Below are 23,196 nucleotides of genomic sequence, written 5' to 3' on the forward strand. Positions count from 1 at the left end.
CTTGTGACATGACTTTGTTCCATATTTTCCTGTGTGTGTTGATAGCCTGAGAATTTCTGTGGACACTCCTCATAAGAACAGCAGATCTGCACCATCCAGGAAGTACTCTCCCATCTGAGCTCACCTTTCCCCTGTTGCAATAGTTAATGCTTGAATAAACAAGCCGTTTTCTTTCCCGTTCTCCTTTTGTGCCTGACAGGGTAGACTTGTATATCTTTTGTGTTCTCGGAATGGCAGAGCGAATGTAGTGAGAGCGCTGCGTGTAGTGAGGACAGGATCTCTCCAGAGGTTGTCCCTCCTGGATTAGCATGCCAGGCAGAGACTAGCCTACTTCTGAGAAAGTTCTGTGGGTTCGATTGACCGCATTGTAGCGGAGGGAATGCCTCATTGTGGCTTTGAAAATAGGACATCTATAAAGTAAAAATGTCAGAAAAATTGTATGTGTGGCATAAAACGTCGTGCTTTGTTTAATTTCGGTAATCGTGTTGTAGTGCAGATTCCAGATTACGACCTCTCCCTTTCTCGCACGTCAGAGACGTTACAGACGAGAACTACACATACTAGTTTTTCTTGTACGTGCAGTCAGTTTTTGCCTATGAACCTTTAAAGCACATACTGGGAACTTCATCTGTATAACTTTTGTCAGTGAAGTAAACAGTGCAGGAGAAAGGATTGTAATAACAATCCTGTTTTTTTGGCATCTTTAAACATCCTGGTAGGGTTTGAAGGATTTGGAATCCTGTGTAGACTCAGGATGAGTAAATGTTACAGATGTACGCCCTACACATATTAAGTGTCTTATTCTTTATCAACTAAGCTTGAGTATATTCGAGATGTTAAAACTGCTGTCAGAGATGTGAGCTGGATGGAGACCAGGGTTTATGACTGATCTTTACCAATATCATTCTTTTAAGTACCACTGGAACTCCAAACATTTCATATCTTCTTCTGATTATTTAAACAGGTGTTGAAGTGGGATACATTTTGTCTACTAGTTTAACTCTTTATTCACCTGACCCAGGTACAAAGCAGTTTCAAATTGTGGTGTGTTTTTGTTGGTGTTCTGAATTTGGTTATTGTTATTTGTGGCTGAAAGGGAGATCTTCTGAAGCATCTGATCCTGTCATGAGAGAGGTCCTCTGATGTTAAGATGTGTAAAGCTGCAGTGTATATAAGCGTTTGGAGGCTGTGTTTACTTTTATTTTTTTTTATAGCGGGTCCAGAGTACTATGTAACAATGACACACACATTCAGGGATTTGGATTTAGCAGACCTTCTGAACTTTCCAGGAAACCTTGTGAAAGTAGCAAAGTTTCCATTCATCCAGGAGTGGACAACTTCCCCAGGCCAAGGGATAGCTCTGTGTGGGTGTGCGTGCGCGCAGTAGATACTTTTCCTACTGTTATTGTTCGGGGGACATCCTTCCTCTCTGTCAGCTTAGCTGCTGCTGTTTTAGGTACTGGGGTGCAGCGAGCAGCCTGCATGTGTGTTCTAGCTGCCTGCTAAGCTTAGTAGCTGTGTCACCACACACGCTTGACACCATCTGAACCAAATAAGTTTATCTTGGTCTCATCAGACCACAGGACATGGTTCCAATAATCCATGTCCTTAGTCTGCTTGTCTTCAGCAAACTGTTCGTGGGCTTTCTTGTGCATCATCTTTAGAAGAGGCTTCCTTCTGGGACGACAGCCATGCTGACCAATTTGATGTAGTGTGCGGCGTATGGTCTGAGCACTGACAGGCTGACTCCCTACCCCTTCAACCTCTGCAGCAATGCTGGCAGCACTCATACATCTATTTCCCAAAGACAGCCTCTGGCTATGACGCTGAGAACGTGCACTCAACTTCTTTGGTCGACCATGGCGAGGCCTGTTCTGAGTGGAACCTGTCCTGTTAAACCGCTGTATGGTCTTGGCCACTGTGCTGCAGCTCAGTGTTAGGGTCTTGGCAATCTTGTTATAGCCTAGGCCATCTTTATGTAGAGCAACATTCTTTTTTTCAGATCCTCAGAGTTTTCTTTGCCATGAGGTGCCATGTTGAACTTCCAGTGACCAGTATGAGGGAGTGTGAGAGCGATGACACCAAATTTAATACACCTGCTCCCCATTCACACCTGAGACCTTGTAACACTAACAAGTCATATGACACCGGGGAGGGAAAAAATGGCTAATTGGGCCCAGTTTGGACATTTTCACTTAGGGGTGTACTCACTTTTGTTGCCAGAGGTTTAGACATTAATGGCTGTGTGTTGAGTTATTTTGAGGGGACAGCAAATTTACACTGTTACACAAGCTGTACACTCACTACTTTACATTGTAGCAAAGTGTCATTTCTTCAGTGTTGTCACATGAAAGATATAAGCAAATATTTACAAAAATGTGAGGGGTGTACTCACTTTTGTGAGATACTGTGTGGTTTTTATATATATATATATATATATATATATATATATATATATATATATATATATATATATATAATGTATATGTATATAATGTATATGTATGTGTGTGTGTGTATATATATATGTATATATATATATATATGTGTGTGTGTGTGTGTATATATGTGTGTATATATATGTATGTGTATATGTAAATTAGTGCTTAGGTAACTTTTATAATGGCAGGTTATGATTTCCACCACAAAAGAAAAGATCACATTCCCATTGTCTATGCATAACAATACCCAAATAATAACAATCATCTGTTTGTGTAGCTCCTTTCACACATAAAATGTGGCTCAGAGTGCTTCACAAGGAAGTTAAAAAGACAAAAAAAAACAGATCAGGATTCAATAGGGACATGTAAGCAGTAATATAAACCATTTAGAAACAACATGAGAAAACAAGAATCATCATAAAAAAAACAGATTAAAGCATATGTAAGAGACTCTATAAAAGAATATAGCAATGGCTGATTCCTCCTCAAGATTGTGGACTATTTCAAAATTGACATAGTAGAGAAATGTATCCCACAAATACACATTTCAACGCATTTGGATCAAGGGCAGATTTTAAGTTCATTTTTGTAGTTTTCCACAAATGATAAATGTAGAGACAAATCCATCATGTGGACATTATGGGTTCTTGAGACCTTTTTGTTCCCCATGAGCAACAAGGCGTGCATACCAACTTTCAGAAGTTTTGGCATTGCGCTGTTGAAATGCGATCATTTTGATTGTGTCAACTTTGAGCCATGGCCTGTAGCGCCCCCATACTCTATTTAGGTCCATGCTTTCGGAGAAGTGTAAGTCTAGTCTCTAGTTCAGTGTGCCACAGTAGAACAAAATTGACCAAACTTCATGGTTCTGGAGAAGAAGACTTAATGTTTCTGTTAGCATTAGCTGTGGCCAAATCAGCCACATAATGTCTGCTTAATAGTCAGCCAGCCCACCCTTGCCAGAAAGCCATGGATGCGTGTGCGTGGCCCCAAGCTCGTGCATGTGTAAAGGGCCTGAGGAGTCAGTGAGATTTTTGGAGCATGCGTCGACTGTGGAGGAAGGGGGACAGCCACTGGCAGAGTGCACTAGCATTTAGCCAAGCATGCATATTTCAGATGTTGACAATAAACCTATTTTTCATCTTGCATTCACCCATTTCTCAGATTTGTTACTCAACGTTGTCAAGAGTCTTCATATGAACTGGTGGTTGAATCGGAGCGTCCGTTTTATGACTAGAGGATGTGTAATGGACTCCTTATTGCCCGTCACCCTTTAGAAAGACATCTATCCCACACATATGTACCACAGTTCAAGTCAATCAGAAACTACAGTTCATGAGGAGAAGATTTTTGTAGTTTTGGACAAATTTTCAATGTACTGGAAAATCTATCATTGCGGCCTTTATGGGCCCCAATGGCTTTTTTGTTCCCCTGAGAAATGAGGCATGTATACCTATTTTCAGACATTTTGGACTTATGGGATGGAGGGAAAATCATGTAGATTTTGGGTGTGGCGTGTATTGCAACCTATAGGCTCATGTGGGCCATTTGTGGTGAGGGACATGCTTGTGGCCTGTAGTATCAGTGTGACAAATTTAAAAACTTTACCATTCAGATCTTGAGTTATTGGGCACTTTAGGGAGATAAGGAGAATAATAATATGAAGTATAAGAACAATAGATTAGAATAGAGGAATCCTAAATGTGTTCAGTCTCAACATAATCCATGATGCTCAGTTTACTCATGCTTGTTTGTTATATTCCTCAGTGTTGTTTTTACTTTACCACTGTAGGCAGGACAAAGATGATTGTTTAGAGCTCAGATTTTCATTTCTTGGTTGGAAGGTCATTGTTGTTTCTTTTTTCCATTCTTGTAAATGAGGGAAATGGCTCTAGCTATCTTGACCTGTTTAGTCACACTTCAGTAGGATTGGGGATGATTTACAATGACTAGAATGAAGCTATCAGTCAACACATCACCATGACTTCATGAATGTATTTCTATACAAAAATGTACTGATCCAGTATTGTGATTTAGTATTATACATTACTGTAAAACTTCCTGGTGATGTAAAGATTATATTTATACTAGAGATGCGCCGATTAGTAAATTTCACAGCCGATACCGATAACAGATTGTTCAGAGTGATATCGGCCGATACTGATAGTTCTGCCTTTTATACCTTCTTTTAAATTTATAATAGCAATAATAATAATAAATTCCACAATTATTCTCTCCATTTCAACAAGTTGTTTCACAGTAACTGGTCTCATAAACAGAAAACACATTACTCAAATTAACATTAACACTTTAACTAAATTCTGAAGATTAAAGTAAGATTTCTTAACCTATTGAATGTTCTGAATTCATATTAACAGAATTAATTGTCTGAATTCTAAAAAAATTCACTCACCACAAACAAAAGCATTTCTACTTCATCAGTAAACATCAGACTGGTAATATATAATATAAACTTTTTTTATATATTAACGTTAACTGGAGATGAAATACTACTCTACAAATATATTTTTCTGTACTATACATGTATTATAACTTTTGTCAACTCCTTCAATTAAATCTTTCAACGGTGTACTGGCGCTTTAATTCCGCATGAGCAGTGCGGCAAAAAAAAAATTGGACTCGACGCCGAAACTCCCGTTTCACTGCTGCAGCATCCGGTGTAACATTATCAGTGCAGAGCTTACAGAGATTACAAACTGCAATTTTGTCGTCATTGTCACCCAAGAGACAACATATTTACACACCGCACGAAATCGATGCGTTTTTCTGCCTTCTTTTGAGTGACTGGATATAATCGGCCTGATCATCGGATGTTTCTAAACTAGCATGAAGAATTGCCTTTATTGGCCGATACATCGGTGCACCTATAATTTATGCGGTAAATTTATACACGAAGATGTTCATTTAGATGTGCAATTTGTAATGTTTGAAAGGTCTTTAGCCCTATAATAATTATGTAACTTAAGGGCACCTTAGAAAAACTGTGATTCTCAATATACTTTTATTTCTGTTGACATGCTTTTTCCAGCCCAGGACAATTGGCCCTGCTGCGAGCCAAAACAGCTGTTCAGCTCTGCCTCTTTAAAGGCGTGTTGCACAGCGTACATAGCTTTAACCAAGCAGAGTTTTTCACATATTTGAAATATACTTGGGTGGTTGTTGGAGGAACACAGGGTATAGACCCGGCTGTGGTTGATATGTTTCAAGTATGATGGATATAAACAGTAAATGTTTGCTCTCTCTGCTGTCTTTCATTCACCACCACCACCAAATAAGGGGAAAATGTGGTGTTCTCTTATAATAAATAAAATTATCGTAAAATAGGGCAAAATATGCTTGGGTGGTTGTCAGTCTTTAAGGTCTCCCCATCAAAGTATCACCTATGTGTCATCAACACTAGTAAGCAAGTTGTGGGGAAAGACGAGGTTCGTCAGTTTGCATATATGGGGAAACAACTGTGCTGTATTATCTGCTATAAAAGCTGCAAAAATACACCCTTATTTATTTACTTAATTATTTACCTACACTTAGTAAATGAACAGAATTATTATGAACCAAACCATGTGTGTTTGACCCATGACCACTTAGCACTGCTCTCAACAAGAAAGCGTGAACATGGTGATTTTAAAAATAGTATTGGTGCTGTATCTTTTAAAGACTGGACAGGTATTCTGAAAGGATTCCCTTAAAATGTTGTTTTTTATTCTTTTTTATTTTAAATATTTTTATGTAACTGTATTCTCAAAGTTACCGTTTTAAAACATTATGGATTGAATATAGATACTTTTTGTTTTGTACTCTGAATATGTAACTCTATCAAGGGCTGTGATGGCGGCCGTGACAACCTACGGTGGTGTCACATTACACGCCACCTTAATCTTTCTGCTCGAGTGCGCACTATGACAAGTACAAAGTAGAACATTTTTTATACAAGTGCAATACAGTTGCTATATTAATTTGTATTTATACCTACCATATAGCGGGAGATTTAATATTAATACACAAATTACGTAATCATAATCCAACGCCTTATATGGTGGTGTCTTTTAGTTTGGCGTGGGTTTGTTTGAGCGCGGTGACCAGTCAGGTGAATTCTGCTATTTCACTTCGGGTTCTACCGCTGTGATGGCGCTTGTTAGGGAAACCAAATGTTACATCAGCGATGGAGCCTCATTTAATTTTTTTTTATATTTGTGTGTGTGTGTGTGTGTGTGTGTGTGTGTGTGTGTGTGTGTGTGTGTGCACGCGTGTATGTATATGTGATGTAAATTTCACTCCCTACACCCCCCCTTTCCCACCCCCGCTTACCACAGTGACTATGACATTAACCACCGTGGTGGTAAAAAAAAAAAACTTCCACCATCACTGCCCTAACTTTATAATTTGTATTCTGTTATAGCCCAATCCTGAGTAGGTATCATATTTGTTGAATGTGTTAACCTCTGGCCGCCTGGCATGTTGAATATTACAGCATGGCGTAAAGCTCCAGATGTTTACTTGCTGACGTCTGTATCAGTAATCTGTAATGATATCAATACTTGAGTGTTTTGGAGGTGATGTGTCCAGAGCTTTAAATCTTTTCAGTTTATAGTACTGTTCATATTAAGTGTAATATCACTACCAAAATTATTTGGGTTCAGGTAAGCTTCAGGTGACACCTTTCTAAAAATTTTATATATATATATATATAGTCGATGTTTGGTTTATATATATATATATATATATATATATATATATATATATATATATATATATATATATATATATATATATATACATACATAATGCGTAACCGATTCTTGAGTATTGTAATTGAACTTTGGCAGTGGATGACGACGTAGAACAAGCTCACAAGGACGCAAGATTGAATAAGCACGCGTAATGAGAAACGGTCATGGTTATATGTAATGCCCATGCTACATTTTTTTTTTAGGCTCTATTGAAAATCATTATAGGCAGGTGCTAGTTACGAGGAGAGGAAGGCATGGAATGTGACAGTTGAATGCAGTTTCTCATATAGTCAACTGGTTATCAGTCTTGTATCATTGTGTCTCCCTAAACACTTGAGTGTAAAGCAAGCCTGCACTTCTGCAGTAAGTTAACAGAATCCGTATCAAACACTTCTTTTTCCATTGTTACCAGCGTTAAATAACTGGAGAATGGGATGTAGTCAGTGTTATAATTCCCGTTTATGTGGCTACCTGTACACTGTAGCTTAGAGACTATAGTGAACATCTGCAAAAGTAGCCAATTCAAAAGTAGCCAGAAGTAATCATATTCATGTGACTGTAGAGACATGTTCTCTGTGGATTAGCTTTAAATGCGTTCAACAGTTTATTTTTTTCAAAAACAGTTTTGCTAGAACATCTCAATTTGAGACAAAAAAGTATAGGGACAACTTCGTCAGTGTATTATGACGTATGTGTGTCACTGCTATTGGTAAATGTGTAAATGCTTGAAAACAAAAATGTTCTTGTTCATGCCTGTACAAACAGAGATGCCTGTCTCAGTAGATGAGCTGGGAAAGTTGCAAATGGGATCAAAGTTGTTTGATTAAACTTTATTTGCAATCCAAAGCTTGAGCTTGTGCATCCCCTTCTTTCTTTTTCTTCCAGCCGCCACCCCCCCCACCCCGACACACACACTCCAAATTCAATATTGCTTGAAATGTCACAGATTAGATTAATGTTGTGTACTTCAAAATGGTTCGTCATTTAAGATGGTGTTTGAAAAAGAAAGACGCAGTGTTTTCTGTTCCTATGCCACTGTGTGTCTGTGTGTGTGTGTGTGTGTGTGTGTGTGTGTGTGTGTGTGTGTGTCTGTGTGTGTGTGTGTGTGTATTCTTACAGAGCTCCTGTCCACTGCATCTTTTGTTTAGAGACTTCCCCTGACTGACTGGTCCAGATATACACGTGGCTGCATGTGATGTGGAAGCACCAGCACAAACAAACAAACTCAAATATGCCACCTCCTTCTTACTCTCTTACCAGCAATTTACTTTGCTAAATAAACTAACTCTCCAATTGACTTCTCTCTCTTTCTGACACATTTGTACCTCTTTCCTTTTTTGTTTTGTTCAGTTTGACAGTGTTGCCAGGCCTGTTTTAAAAAGCAGCCCAAAACAAGCCCAGTACTCAAAATTAGTCCCTTTCACGTCCTGTACATTTTTAAAAAATATATATTTTTTTTATTATTTAAAAAGAACATACATTTACAATACATTGTAACAGGGTGGCATTAAAAATGGATTCCCACAGCAGCAGTTTAAAAGTTTGTCCACTGCAAAACCGACCTGATAATACTGTAGTGTTATGAAGTCTGCTCAGTAGCCTTCAATAGCCTTCTCAAAGCCATTCAGTTCAGACTGGCTGAAGAAAATGCATCTTTGCACAAGTAGCCTCGCAAGTCACCGTAAGAACATCAAGATTTTGCACACATTTGCTTGTGGAGTTGATTTATTTTCTATTTTATGGAAAGAACTGCGAGACGTATGCATAATCGTTCCTTCCTGTAGAGTAGGATTGTATGAACAGTTTCAGTGTGGCTATGTTAGATGGCTATTTTAAGTGAAGTGTTCCAATTAAAGCTTGCTCGGTAGTAGTTAAAGTACGTGTATATAAGAAAATGGTAATATTGCTGAAATGCCTAACCATAATATATAGTCAGTAGCACACAGCAGGTGTGGGTCATAGAGATAAAAAGGGAGATATGTTTAGAAAGTGATAACTCCCACAACTGGCCAGATAAGGATAATGACATGCAGCCAGGCACCAGCTTGTGACTAGTTAATTATCTGCTATTTCTGAGTGTCTGTTAATGTTCAACCAGTCAACGGTGGTTTCTGGTTAAGCATGTATAGTTGGTTTCTGACGTGTCTGTCTGTTATCAGTCTTGGCCTGTGTATGTAAAACACATGCTTTGGGCCCGGCTGAGTTTCTCACACAGTCATTTGCCCTTTTATGTCCAGGCATTTGTCTGAGATCAATTACAGGAACTTCTGAATCCTAGCCAGCCTCTAGATCACTCCCTCCTCCTCTATCTCTGTCTTCCATGTCCTCACACGCATTACCCCATTATCCTCAGTAGCTTTGTGTTCCATACACATTCTACCTTTTCTTGAAAAAGTGGCAGCGATAAACTAATTTTACTAAATGCATACTATTTCGATTTTTATGCTATGAACAATTCAATTATGCATTGAATTGGTTTTTGATTTTTTTTTTATCCTTTTTTTTTTTTTAAACCCATGAAGGTTTGATTGCCTATTAACCACATCATTAACTGTAATTTGTGGATGTTATCGTGTGTGTTGAGAGTGGGAGTGAGAGAGAAACTGACAGTGTATCTGTGTAGCTATTGTTCAGATCACGAGTAAACACCAGAACATCCAGGGCTGTCCTTTGAACTTGGGGAAAGCAAACAAAATTTTAAACTCTGTTGTAAAAATATAAAAACATGCATGTGTTTTTGAGAGTAAGGGAGTAAGAACTAGGACAACAGTGTAGTCCCTATTTACCATTTCTCTGGATGTGAGACAGTCATGCTTCCACGTGAAAACTTGGAGATCTTGAACTGTGTTTTTATTGTCTCTGTCTCCTCTCCTCTTTTCTCCATGCCTCTGCTCACCTCTCCACTCTTCTCCACTCATCTTCTCCTCTCCTCTCAATTTCTATACACACAAACAGAAATAACGCTATTACAGTTTAGCACCTTCCTCATCCAGCAGCCGCAGTGCATATTTTTATGTTCTGCTATGAAACTACCCTATTCTGCATGTTTAAAAACCTTTATCTTTGTGTTTTTCAGGCCCGTAAAATCTCCACCGGAGAGCTAGCAGCTGTAAAGATGATTAAATTGGAGCCGGGTGAGTTTCAGCTTTAACCCCGCATCAAAATTTCTCAGCCTTAACTTTCACAAAACCATTTTATTCACTTGTCTGTTTGAAACACTATAGTTTTGTCTCACTGGATTACGGTCACCAGTACTGTACAGTATTATAATCTGACGTCCAGTGCTAGGCAAGTGTGCACCACCTTATACCCATGAAATTTTACAACCCTATATTCTCTTCCATCGTTTAACATGGTTGAATAATACTCTGTAGCGTTAAGACTGCTTGGGGTTCCTATAACGTTTACTCTAAAATAGTGACTAGAAATGATTGCCCATCATCTGTCTTAACATCTCTGTTGGCTCTTGAATTGACCTCTAATGCGATACCTCTAATGAAGTCAACTTTTATTCTGTCAGTGTTCACTGATCCTTAGCTGTCTAGTCACTGTTTAGCGGGTACTGTCCTCCATAACCATGAACTTTTTGTAAGGTCGTTGCTGACTGCTTCGACCTGAGACTTCCCCAAAATGGATCTATTGTATGTTCTAGGCAGGTATTTAACTCCATCATGTCAGCTTTCATTTCCTGACACTTTGCTCAATATGCAGGGCTACGTTGAATGAATCTTAGAGTGAAAGGAATACCTGCTTGATTATGCATTTCAGATCTTCTGTATCAGCGTGCAACTCCTCCATCTCTTCACAGTACTACACAATATTAGGCAGCTGTCTTTGTATAGTTGATCAATGCACATAAACACACCAATCAGCCATAACATTAAAACCACCTGCGTAATATTGTGTGGATCCCCCTTGTGCCGCCAAAACAGTTCTGACTCATCGAGACATGGGCTTCACGAGACCTCTGAAGGTGTGCTGTGGTATCTGGCACCAAGACATTAGCAGCAGATACTTTAAGTCCTGCAAGTTGCGCGGTAGGGCCTCCATGGATCGGACTTGCCTCCATGGATCGGACATGGACCTTGAACTCTGTCGTGTTCCTCAAATCTTTCTTAAACTATTTTTTGCAGTGTGGCAGGGCACATTATCTTGCTTCAAGCGGCCACTAGCATTAGAGAATACCGTTGCCATGAAGACATGTAATTGTTCTTCAACAATGTTTAGGTAGGTGGTACGTGTTAAAGTAACATCCACATGAATGCCAAGACTCAAGGTTTCCCAGCAGAACATTGCCCAGAGCATCACACTACAATGCTTGCCTTCTTCCCATAGTGTAGCCTGGTGCCATCTTTTCCCAGGTAAGTGACGCACACGCACCTGGTCGTCTACATGATATACAAGAAAACGTAATTCATCGGACCGGCCCACCTTTTTCCATTGATCCGTCATTTAGTTCTGATGCTGAACTGCCCATTGTAGGCGCTTTTGATGGTGGACTCTGACCGGTCTGACATTACACTGTGTGTTCTGACATCTTTCTGTCATAGCCAGCGTTAACTTTTTCAGCAGTTTGTGCTACAGTAGCTCTTCTGTCTGATTGGACCAGACGGGCTAGCCTTCACTCCCTATGCACATCAGTGAGCCTTGAGCCCATGACCCTGTCACCGGTTGTTCTTCCTGGGACCCCTTTTGGTAGGTACTAACCACTCAGGATAGGTACCGAAACCCAGTATTAAATTGACCCCGGTGCTAATTTATGAAAGACCATAGCATCGATGAGCTCTGACTCTTATCGATTCTGCTTTCAGTACTGGAGAAATTAAGAAAATATATATCCTATTTAATATTATTAAATAAATGCAATCTTGCACATTTTATCTCACCAACCATTTCTAATTTGCAATATTAAGACATTCGTCTGCATTTCCGTTATTCGCAATCCAGAAGTGAGATCTCTCGTGCGCGGAGGCTGTCTGTCGCATACAACAGCGAATGCACGTACATAACACGAAAACTCCCGCTCAATATGTAGTGACGATTGTGGAGAGAACTAAACGTTCAAAAGTGTGGTTACACTTCACTGGAGTTAATGCAGAAAACACTCGTTGCCACAAACACAACACGATTTTTGCTTGTAAGGGTGGAAACACAAGCAGTCTGTCAAAGCATTTTTCAAAAGTGCATTATGTGCAGACAGAGAAATGCAAAGTTGCCTAGCTAGCTCGTCTCTGGTTGCCCCATCTATGTTGGGTATGTATGCTAGCTGCCTTCCCAAATAACAATGACACATATAATCAAGGTCTCTTGCGGCATCGAAACAGTGTTCATCTCCGACATTGATCCAACATGTTGTTGCTCATTAATGTCATGTTGAATCAACGTTGTTCACACCATTTAAAATAAATGTAAAATCGCCCTAATTGGTTTGCTTACCTTACGTTGAAATGTTGATTTCATGATTCGATATTACGTATTCAACATATTTTCTACTTGTTTTTAAAATCCCAAATAAAGAAATAAATCAGCATGTAAACATTTAGGCTAATAAATGCACATCACTTTCAGTTACTTTATAAATAGCCTATATATAAATCTTTAGGATATTTTTTTTCTGCAGTATATAAATCTTAAACACTAAAAATGCCTTCACATTTACAAATAGATGTATAATAATTAACTTATTTTTAAAAAAAATAAAGAAATGTTAATTCTGTTCTCAGTTTGTTTCTTTTTTCGTAAATAAAACACAACATAGTACTAATGAGAATATCGTTAAAGTACTGGATCGATAAGCAGTATCTGTAAGAGTAGTAATACTGTTAAAACCTTCATGATACCCATCCCTTATAACCACTGCATACTGGGAATACCCCACAAGACCTGCTGTTTTGGACATGTGCTGACCCAGTCGTCTAGTCATCACAACTTGGCCCTTTTCAAAGTGGCTCAGATCCTCATGCTGGCCCATTCTTCCTGTTTCCAACACATCACCTTTGTGAACTTACTGTTCACTTGCTGCCTAATATCTTCCACCTCTTGACAGGTGCCATTGTAATGAAATAATGTCACTCACATCACCTGTCAGTGGTTTTAATGTTATAGCTGATCTGTGTGTGTATACACAAATAATCCCACCACATACAGTACTAGTTGACACATAGACAGTACTAGGTGGCCAAGTTGTTTCCTTTCCTAGCGTGGTACGACTGCATGTGTTTCTTTGGAGAGAAACTTTTTATTTATTTATTTTAATAAAAAGTGGAAAAACAACACTTAGTGACTTTGATGATCATCAGTCAGTACGTTTACATGGACAACAATAATCCAATATTAACCAGATTAAGACAATACTCTGATTAAGAAACTACCACGTGAACAGCTATTATTGATTACCTTAATCCAATTAAAATCATACTCGAAGTAAACACAAATCGAATTAAGACATGGAGTATTCCTATTTTAGTCGCATTATCGACGTGTATTATAGACATGTACACACCTTAATCACATTAATGTCGTGAGGGAGTTTTCACCGCATTTTGCAAATAGACACATACATACATGGCAGTGCTCAACCGTTTGACTGCAAACGAGAGCATGGCTGTGTCCGAAACTGTGGGAAATACATGTATTTCAGCTACTATATAGTAGGTAAGTATGTGGTTTCGGACGCAGCCCGCGGCTTTAAGCAGTCGTCTATTTGCACGTATTGCATGACAAATAATTAACTGCACTTGAAGCTTTCATAAAATTAAAAATGAAACACTCAAAACTGTATATGGTACCATAATGGAGAGGAACTGTATGTTGATGCTTGAAATCATGGAGGGAATGTTGGACGGTGTGGCATGGTGATGATGTAATGACGTGCTAATCATCGAGCTATGTTCTATAACATGTAATACAGGAACATGAAAGGAGTTTTCTAAAAACAAAACCTGTAAACACCTTAATCACAATATTCTCTTATTCAGAATAAAGTCAATAATTAGATTACTGTGCAGTCCATGTAATCATAGTCAGTGTTCATATTAGCAATACCAATTTGCCAGTACCAAATTGACAACAGCAGTACAGCACATATTTCAAGGCAAAAGAAGACCGATGTGTGTAATTATAGCATTACAAAGAGGCCTGAAGTGGAGATGAGCATGACTGTAGAACATCCTGAATGCATTCACACATGCACCTCAAACCTCACATTTTACACATTCTCAAGCTTGTTTGTACAATCAAGACATATGGCATGTTTAAAGGAAGTGGTCAGGCTAGAGATCAGAATCTAGTTTCTCATTTCTCAGAGACATTGAGAACTGCAGTACTTTAGATGAGATGGCCTTGATGCATTTATGTTGCACAACACACCTTTTAGCTGATCGCACCATATGACTAGCACTATACTTGGTGCTGTATAGGTGTGTGTTTGGCTGCTATATTTTATGTTTACATGCACTTTAGATGTAATTTTCTGGTAGTGTCTTCTGGGCATTTTCAGACTATTTTGCCAGCCTGAACTGAACACTAAAGCGGACCAGGTAGATTTATGAAGGGGAAGTCTCTGTACTTTTCTCAAACCCATTCTGCTCAAACTTTGGGCTCTTATGCTGAAAGTAACATTGCTTGGCTCAGACACACAGTGGGTGCATTCATGTGTAATTGTGTTTGTAAACCAGTCACTAGCTCTCAGCTCAATCTGTTATTTAGTCTCTTAGCTTGTGCATTCCTGCCCCATTTAATGGTGCCTTTATGGAGAACTTTAAACTACACATACTTGCAATGTACAGTAGTGCAATAACGCTCCATATGGAGGTGGACAAATCATTAGTCCAGCCCAGGTACCTGGGACATGCTTATTTAATTTCAAGACTGTTAGTTTTTTGTTCACAGGCTTTTGCATTTGGGATGTATTTTTTTAATAATTTTTTTTTTAATGTAATGTATTTCATGTTGGTGCAATACATCTAACTGTAGCATGCACTCCTTGTTCTGAATCCTGAAACCTGCTCCACTACACACCTCAGCCTCAGGAATGGTTTATGTTCAGTGGATTATTTAGCACTTACAAATGACATGGACCATTCAGAATCAGGATCATACAGGTATGTGGAAATGGGGGGGGGGGACCAACCACAAAGCGGTCATATTACTCTCTTGCTATAAGTAAGTCACCTCACAGTTAAACGTATCAAGCGAAAATGAAGACGCTAGCCAGACCCAAATATCTTACTGTGTGATGTAGGGAAAGAACATATTGACACATTTGGACAAGCAAACATTTTATCCTCTTTGAAACAGTGCCTATTAATAAAGATGTTAGTGTATAAAATTGACATTTTGTAGAAATTTTCACAATTTAAATTAACAGAAACTGTCACATGGAAAAAGTAGGTACACCCCTACATTTGTCGGACCTTCAGATCCATAAAATTAGAATCAGGTGTTCAAGATTTGGTGCAAGTGATTTAGAACCTGTTTAGGGAGTGCAGGTGGAACCTGTCTTATTTATACTCCTTTAATATCTAGTGTCTGGTGTTCCCTTTGCTATTTAGATTATGTGAAGATCTAAAAAGTTCTGTAAAGCCTTCAGAAAAATGGTTGTGGATGCCTATGAGTCTGGCAAGGGATTTAAAAAGATCTCCAAATTATTGGAAATGCATCATTCCACTGTAAAGAAAATAATCTACTAATGGTGCAGATTTCGAACGACTGCCAATTAGTCCAGGACTGGCTTCCCTGCAAATTCAGCCTAAGAGCAGACTGTCTGATATAAAACGAAGTCTCCATGAACCCCAAAATTTAATCACAGGATTTGCTAGCAAGTCTCACAACTGTTGGTGTTAAAGTGCATGCTTCTACTATCAGAAAGAGATTGCACAAATTTGACCTGCATGTGGTATGCCTGGAAAAAGCCTTTGCAAGACTACAGATTGCCAATGAGCATATAGGGAAAAAATCAGGTCTTTTGGAATAATGTGTTTGGGACCGACGAATCAAAGACAGTTGTTTGGCCACAGTAACAGCAGACAGGAGAAGCAGCTCGTACCAGCTGTGAAGCACAGTGGTGGAAATGCTATGGTTTGGGGTTTGCTTCGCTGCCTCAGGGACTGGACAGCTTGCATTCATTGATTCAACTATGAATTCTGCATCATATCAAAGAGTGCTTGATGATTTGTGGCCATCTGTCTGGGGGGGATATGGAACAGCCTAATCAAATCTCTGATTTGAATCCCATTTAAATGTTGTGGGGGATTTGAAACGGGCAGTACATGCAAGAAACCCCTCAAACCTCTTGCAGCTGAAAGAATATTGCATGGAAGAGTGGTCAAAAATTCCAGCAAGCCTGGTAGACAGTTATGCAAAACGTGTACAAGAAGTTATTTCTGCTTAAAGGGGCAATAATAGCTTCTGAGGCCAAGGGTGTACTTACTTTTTCCACAGAAGAATATCACATCCATTGATATTTTTGTTGAATAAATTATTTGAAAAAGCTCATTTTCCTTGTGGTTTCCTTATCAACTTCATTAATTGGCACTGTTTCAAAAAGGATCAAATGTTTGATTTGTCAAAAAAAGCCAACAATTACCATGGGGTGTATTTATTTTTTCACATGTCCATATGCAGAATATTTGTTTAGCTTGGCATTCACTTCAACACAGTGAGCTGATGGGAGGATTTTCAAGATTGATTTGCAACTGTACTCTTAAAATTGGTCTGTTTTCCAAGGCCAAGTTTAACAGCTTCATTATTTATGGTGTTGTTGACTTGCTTTTGGTGCAAGAGTGTAGTTCATCTGTCAGTCCATTCTAATTGTACTTTTATTGTGTTTTCTAGGAGATGATTTCTCAGTGATTCAGCAGGAAATCTTCATGGTGAAAGAATGTACTCATCACAACATAGTGGCCTACTTTGGCAGCTACCTCTGGTATGGCCAAAACACAGTTGGTTTGTGTGGGTGATGTAGCAGTATTTACAGGAAATGGCTCATTGCTCTTTTGTCACATTCAAAGCAACTTTTAGTCTCTAGGGTTTTTTGTTAAAGATCAGGACATATCTGCAGATAAGCCAGTGAGCAAACAGAGTAGAAATATGTTTTAATTAAAAGGCATAAACTAAAATTACTCTTCCTGTGTTGCAGTCGAGAGAAGCTGTGGATTTGTATGGAGTATTGTGGAGGTGGCTCACTTCAGGACATCTACCATGGTACCACGGTATTTGTTTGGTTATCAACCTGCAAATATCTATAAATTTCATCTTGTCATTCACATAATTCACACACTTTTAGTCGAGTTGGTGTATGTACACTACCAGTCAAAAGTTTACACACACCCCAACCCCCCCCCCCCCCCCCCCCCCCCCCTAAGCAGTATTAAAGTAGTTCTTGTTGGCTTGTTGGACACTTGTTGGCTGCTTTTTGGAATATTTCCTTCCAAGTCGTCCATTTAAATAAAGTTTTTTGGTGTTTTTTTTTCTTGTAAATAAAATGTTAATTTTCTAATGAAAGAAATTAATATGTTGGGACAATTATATTTTTGTCTAACACTGATTTCAATCATTTAATCATACACCTTCAGATCAAAAGGTTTTTAAGATCATCAAAACTTTTGACTGGTAGTGTACGTACGTGCATGCATGCATGCATACATACCTACAGAGCTGAGTGCATGAATATTTGACGGTGACAGTTTTCATAATTTTGCTGCTGTACACCACCACAACGGATTTGAAATGAAGCAATCAAGTGTAGACTTTCCTTAATTCAATGGGTTTAACAGAGTTCCCATGAACAGCTACCAAATGCAATTTCAACACTTGGAATCAACTCCAGACCTTTTAATCTCCTTAATTTGTCATGAAATAATGACAAAATGGGTCACTTATCGGTCAGTTGTCCAATTACTTTTGAGCTTGTGAAAAAGGAATGTCTGTTTAAAAGAAAAAAAAAGGCTAATGGTTGATGCAATATTTTTATTAAACTCCTTGCGTTAAGGCTGAAAGTCTACACTTCAATCAAATCTTGATTGCTTCATTACAAATCCATTGTGGTGGTATACAGAGGCAAAATTTAGAAAATTGTCACTGTCCAAATATTTACGGACCCGACTATATAAAAAATCTCTTGGTCAGTGCTGTCTACTTAGTGTGCGGACACTGCACACACATGTTCTGTCCCTCAGTACACAACACACCTCCTAATAAAAGAGGATGTTGATAAACAAGACTATGCATGACTATACTTATTTGGTTATTATATTGACACCATAAAAAAACCATAACCATGTCATAAATAATTCCTTATTGTGATATTCTGCTTTTGTTCATAAATCAGAGTTTGTATGTGTATTTCCCACATTACCACAGAAATATTTGTAAATATTTATACCCGAGTGTCTTGTATGTTTGGCTGATGTGGTATGTTTGTGTGTATAGTTACAGGCCCTCTATCTGAACTTCAAATCGCTTACATGTGCAGAGAGACATTACAGGTAAGGTCTTACAGCCAGTAATATGCAAATGACCCTTTTCTAGAGCTACAATAAATAAAACACCGATTAGATTTCAACTAATATTTAAAACAGTATTTCTGGTGGCAGCAAGTAAATTGTCACACACTATTTTCTTTCCGTGAATTAAAACAATTCTCAGAAAATTGAGTAAAAAAATTTGTTATAAAAAGTGTTCTCAGGCAGTTCTGAGATAAATATCTCCCAGAAGTTGTCCCTTAGTAATTTATTATTTCGCCAATGTATTAAATATGCTTCAATCAAATGGACAAAAAAGTGACACGTTTTGAATAAAAAGAAAAAGTTATTGAATGTTATTAAAATGAAATATGATTCTGAGGATGCCATAGCCATCCATGGCCTGGAGTCCAAGAGAACAAAATTGGTCGTGCTCTCTGGGTGGCTATCAAACACAGACTAGCCAATCGTGCCACATCTAGCAATTTACTTATTCTACACTCACCCATCACTTTAACAGTAACGCCTGTACACCTGCTCATTTACGCAGTTATCCGATCAGCCAATCATGTGGCAGCAGTGCAGTGCACAAAATCATTCAGATGCAGGCTTAGAACCTCAGTTACTGTTCACATCAAAACATCAGTTTGGGGGAATCACTGTGGGGGGGGATCTCAGTGACTTTAACCGTGGCATGGTTGTTGGTGCTAAATCGGCTGGTTTGTGTTTATTTCAGAAACTGCTGATCTCCTGGGATTTTCACACACATCAGTCCCTAGAGTTTACACAGAATAGTGTGGAAAAACATCCTGTGAGAGGATGGTCTGTAGGCTGAAACACCTTGTTGTTGATAGACATCAGAGGAGACTAACCAGACTGATCTGAGCTGACAGGAAGTGTACAGTAACTCAAATAAGCACTCTTTACAACCGTGGTGAGCAGAAAAGCATATCGGAACACACCTCACATCAGACCTTGAGGTAGATGGGCTACAACAGCAGAAGACAACCTCAGATTCTTGTTCTTGGCTGACAGAACTGGAACCTGAGGTTATCATGGACACGGATTTGCCGAAACTGGACAGTTGCACATCCACCTCAAGGTTAATTATTTTATGCATGCTGAGATGTTTTTAGAAACGTGGTGAGCAGAAAGAGTGATTGAGTTACTATATCTTTTCTGGAAGTTTTAAAACTGGCCATTTTCCTCTGACTTCTCTTATCAACAAGGCATTTCCATCAACAGAACTGTCCCTCACTCAATGTTTTTTGGTTTTTCATACCATTCTGTGTAAGCTCTAGATACTGTTGTATCTGAAAATCCCAGGAGATCAGCAGTTTCTGAAATACTTAAACCAGTCCATCCGGCACCAACATCCATGCCACGATCAGCGATCACACTTTTCATCATTCTGATGTTTGATGTGAATGTTAACTGAATATTAATATTACTCTGTGTGTGTGTGTGTGTGTGTGTGTGTGTGTGTGTGTGTGTGTATGTGTATGTATGTGTGTGTATACAGTACTGTGCCAAAGTTTTAGGTACCCTATGTTTTTAGTACAAACTTTGTTATAGACATTTATTTTATGACTTTTACATTATCGAGTCAGGACCAAAAAAATTTTTTGATTCTCAAACATTAATTTTCCAACACAAAATTAAATGTTACAGAAAATTTTGTATGTCAGTAAAGAAAGTAGTATATTACATAAGAGGCACTTTTCAGACAAAAAACATAATAATGAAGGCTGCTGGATTTTGCTGCAAAAATAAGAAGCGAGTGCGACGGTCAAAGTCTCCAGAAGAACAGTGTCTGGTTCTGCAAGATGCTCAATAAAACTTAGTTAATTTCGTTATAAAACTGCACTAATTCTACCTGAGACTACTATTGAATTTTTTTTGTCATACCAAATATTGACTTTCATTTACTAAGGTTTACTTACTTGCTGTTTACTAAGGTGTTTTTTTTTTGTTGTTGTTTTGGTTTGGGTTTTTTTTTTAAATTTAGAAATATTGAATTTCATTATTTTTGAAGGCCTCTTTGCTTTACAGCATTTCTTTGCATGTGCCTAAAACCTTTTCATAGTTGTGTGTGTGTGTGTGTGTGTGTGTGTCTGTTTATTTGTATAAGTAAGTTCAATTAACTGGAATACTTCATTGAGCATACAGGGTCTATGTGGATCTGTCAATGTTTCTGTTGTTAATATTTCTGCTTGTTTCCTTCAGGGTCTGAGTTATCTCCATTCCAAAGGAAAAATGCACAGAGATATCAAGGTACCTCTACTTCCATTGCTCATTGTGTTTTATTGTTTTTGTTACTGTTTCTCTGTAACTTCTTCCTGCTTCCTCTTTTTGGTCAGAAAGCTATTAAATAAATACACTTTTAAATGCCCCCAGTGTCAAAATATGTATGTTCCAGTTTAAAGAGTAGGGCAGATTCCCTCTAATTAGAATACCTAGTTTTGTTTTGTTTTTTTAATTCTTGTTCTGTATCTAGGGGGCAAATATTTTGCTTACTAAAGATGGAGATGTCAAACTAGGTGAGTCTTTTTTTTTTTCTTCTTCTTCTTCTTCTTTTTTTCTTTTGCTTTTTTTTTTTGTTTTTTGCTTTTTTTTTTTTGTACAAGACTGTTTCTACAGGAAAGAGAATGTTTGTTAGGATGGATTTTTTTTGTATGTCAACTTTGAATTGGTTAAGTACTTAGCTTCAGTATATTTGCAGATTAATTCTCAGTGTTTATGATCAAAATTTATCCTGATTTTTTTTTTTTCTCTCCCAAGCGGATTTTGGCGTTGCTGCCAAAATAACTGCCACCATTGCCAAGAGGAAATCCTTTATTGGCACCCCCTACTGGTAAGGCTTGTAATTTCAAGATTTTATCTACACGGTGTAAATAACAAATTTTTTTGACAGTTTGTGGCGTTTTGAGTGGAATGTGTTAGAGGGTGAGAGAGCAGTCTGAGACTGTGGAATGAGAGAGTGATGTGAGACTGAGTAAATTTCTGTGTTTGTTTGTGTATAGGATGGCCCCAGAAGTGGCTGCTGTAGAAAAGAATGGAGGTTATAATCAGCTGTGTGATATTTGGGCTGTGGGTATTACTTCCATCGAACTTGCTGAATTGCAGCCCCCCATGTTTGACCTTCACCCGATGAGGTACACATTATGCTCACACACTCCTTATCATGACTCTTGTTTTGCTGCTCTGTAAATGTATAACATAAACAAAACCTGAAGGGTTTAAAAATATATAGATGTAAACACGTGTGTGTGTGTGCGTGTGTGTGTGTATATATATATATATATATATATAAAAATGTATACATATATGTATATATAAAAAAATGTGTGTATGTATGTATGTATGCATGTATGTGTGTGTGTATATATATATATGTATATGTATACACATTATTTTTATATATAAATATAAAAAAATGTGTGTATAAAAATAAAAAATACATGCACTGCTATGTATATTACTAAACAAATAATGCTACAAAAATAGCTGAAATAAAATGAGGGGGGAAAAAGAATGAATCAATTTCCTCACACTGTGTATGTTATGTACTCATGATGCAGGTGCTTACATTGTGACTGTGCAAAGTTAAATCTCTATCATCAGTCACCTGTGTTTTTCTGCCAGTAACAACATAGTTTTCCATTAAGTTCACACTTGTGAAAAAGCTGGCAGTCTGTAGCATGTAAATGGTTATCAAGCAACCACATGATGCAGATAAAGGCAGTGTCACACGCTTTAAGTGGTGTTCCAAATAGACTTCTGATATGTTTAGCCAATTGGGACTGCACACTACACAATGTCTGATTACATTTTCTTACATGTTAGAAATTCTTCATGACCTCGGACAGGTTGATCACGTGGCTCTGTCGCGCATCGTTTACACTCTTCTTATAGTGAATGACCAAACAAATGGCAGATATAGGCTATAGGTAATGACATACTATGTTCGACTTCATTATTTGAATTGTAGTATGGTTTCCCGGTATTGTCTCGTTTAATTAGAGACAGTATTTCCTTGTGTCCATTAAATGATGCATGAAATATACAGTGGATTTCATACATCACTGCACTTATTTCATGATGTGTTTCTCACCTAGAAGTGTATCTTCTGAGAAATACATGACATTACACAATATGCAGTCTGTATTCTTGTGTTCCCCCCTGAACAGACTACAATATTATATAATACATTTTTATATATGAATAGTGGGAAATATAGAAACTACAAAAATAATTATATGAAAAATGTTTTAAAAGCTTAAACTTTAATGTCAACAGGCCACATTTGCTTTGTAGTTATATACGTTTGTTTTTACACTAATGTGCGTGTCATTTTTGTGTGTACAGGGCTTTATTCCTAATGTCCAAAAGCAACTTCCAGCCTCCCAAGTTAAAGGACAAGATTAAATGGTGAGTGTATAATTTGAGGTGTTTTTGTGTTTAGAATAAATTCCTAATACAGATTAGTGTTCATTTTACAGTCCTGTGTTGCATTCTTGCTTCTCTAAAACCAGTGTGAAA

General features: G+C 38.0%; 1 protein-coding gene across 3 annotated transcripts in view; it reads left to right on the forward strand.

Annotated features, from left to right (window-relative positions):
* Positions 1–23,196, forward strand: part of map4k5 (mitogen-activated protein kinase kinase kinase kinase 5) — a 51,500-nt gene that overhangs the window by 3,741 nt on the left and 24,563 nt on the right. For all 3 annotated transcript variants that reach the window (XM_053621639.1, XM_053621640.1, XM_053621641.1), the window contains exons 3-11: positions 10,269–10,326; positions 17,027–17,117; positions 17,331–17,395; positions 18,623–18,678; positions 20,881–20,928; positions 21,152–21,194; positions 21,436–21,508; positions 21,678–21,809; positions 23,023–23,085. In XM_053621639.1, coding sequence (XP_053477614.1) covers positions 10,269–10,326; positions 17,027–17,117; positions 17,331–17,395; positions 18,623–18,678; positions 20,881–20,928; positions 21,152–21,194; positions 21,436–21,508; positions 21,678–21,809; positions 23,023–23,085 — 629 coding nt within the window. The remainder of the gene's footprint in view (positions 1–10,268; positions 10,327–17,026; positions 17,118–17,330; positions 17,396–18,622; positions 18,679–20,880; positions 20,929–21,151; positions 21,195–21,435; positions 21,509–21,677; positions 21,810–23,022; positions 23,086–23,196) is intronic.

This window comes from Ictalurus furcatus, chromosome 3, assembly GCF_023375685.1.
Source record: "Ictalurus furcatus strain D&B chromosome 3, Billie_1.0, whole genome shotgun sequence".
Taxonomy (NCBI): Eukaryota; Metazoa; Chordata; class Actinopteri; order Siluriformes; family Ictaluridae; genus Ictalurus; species Ictalurus furcatus.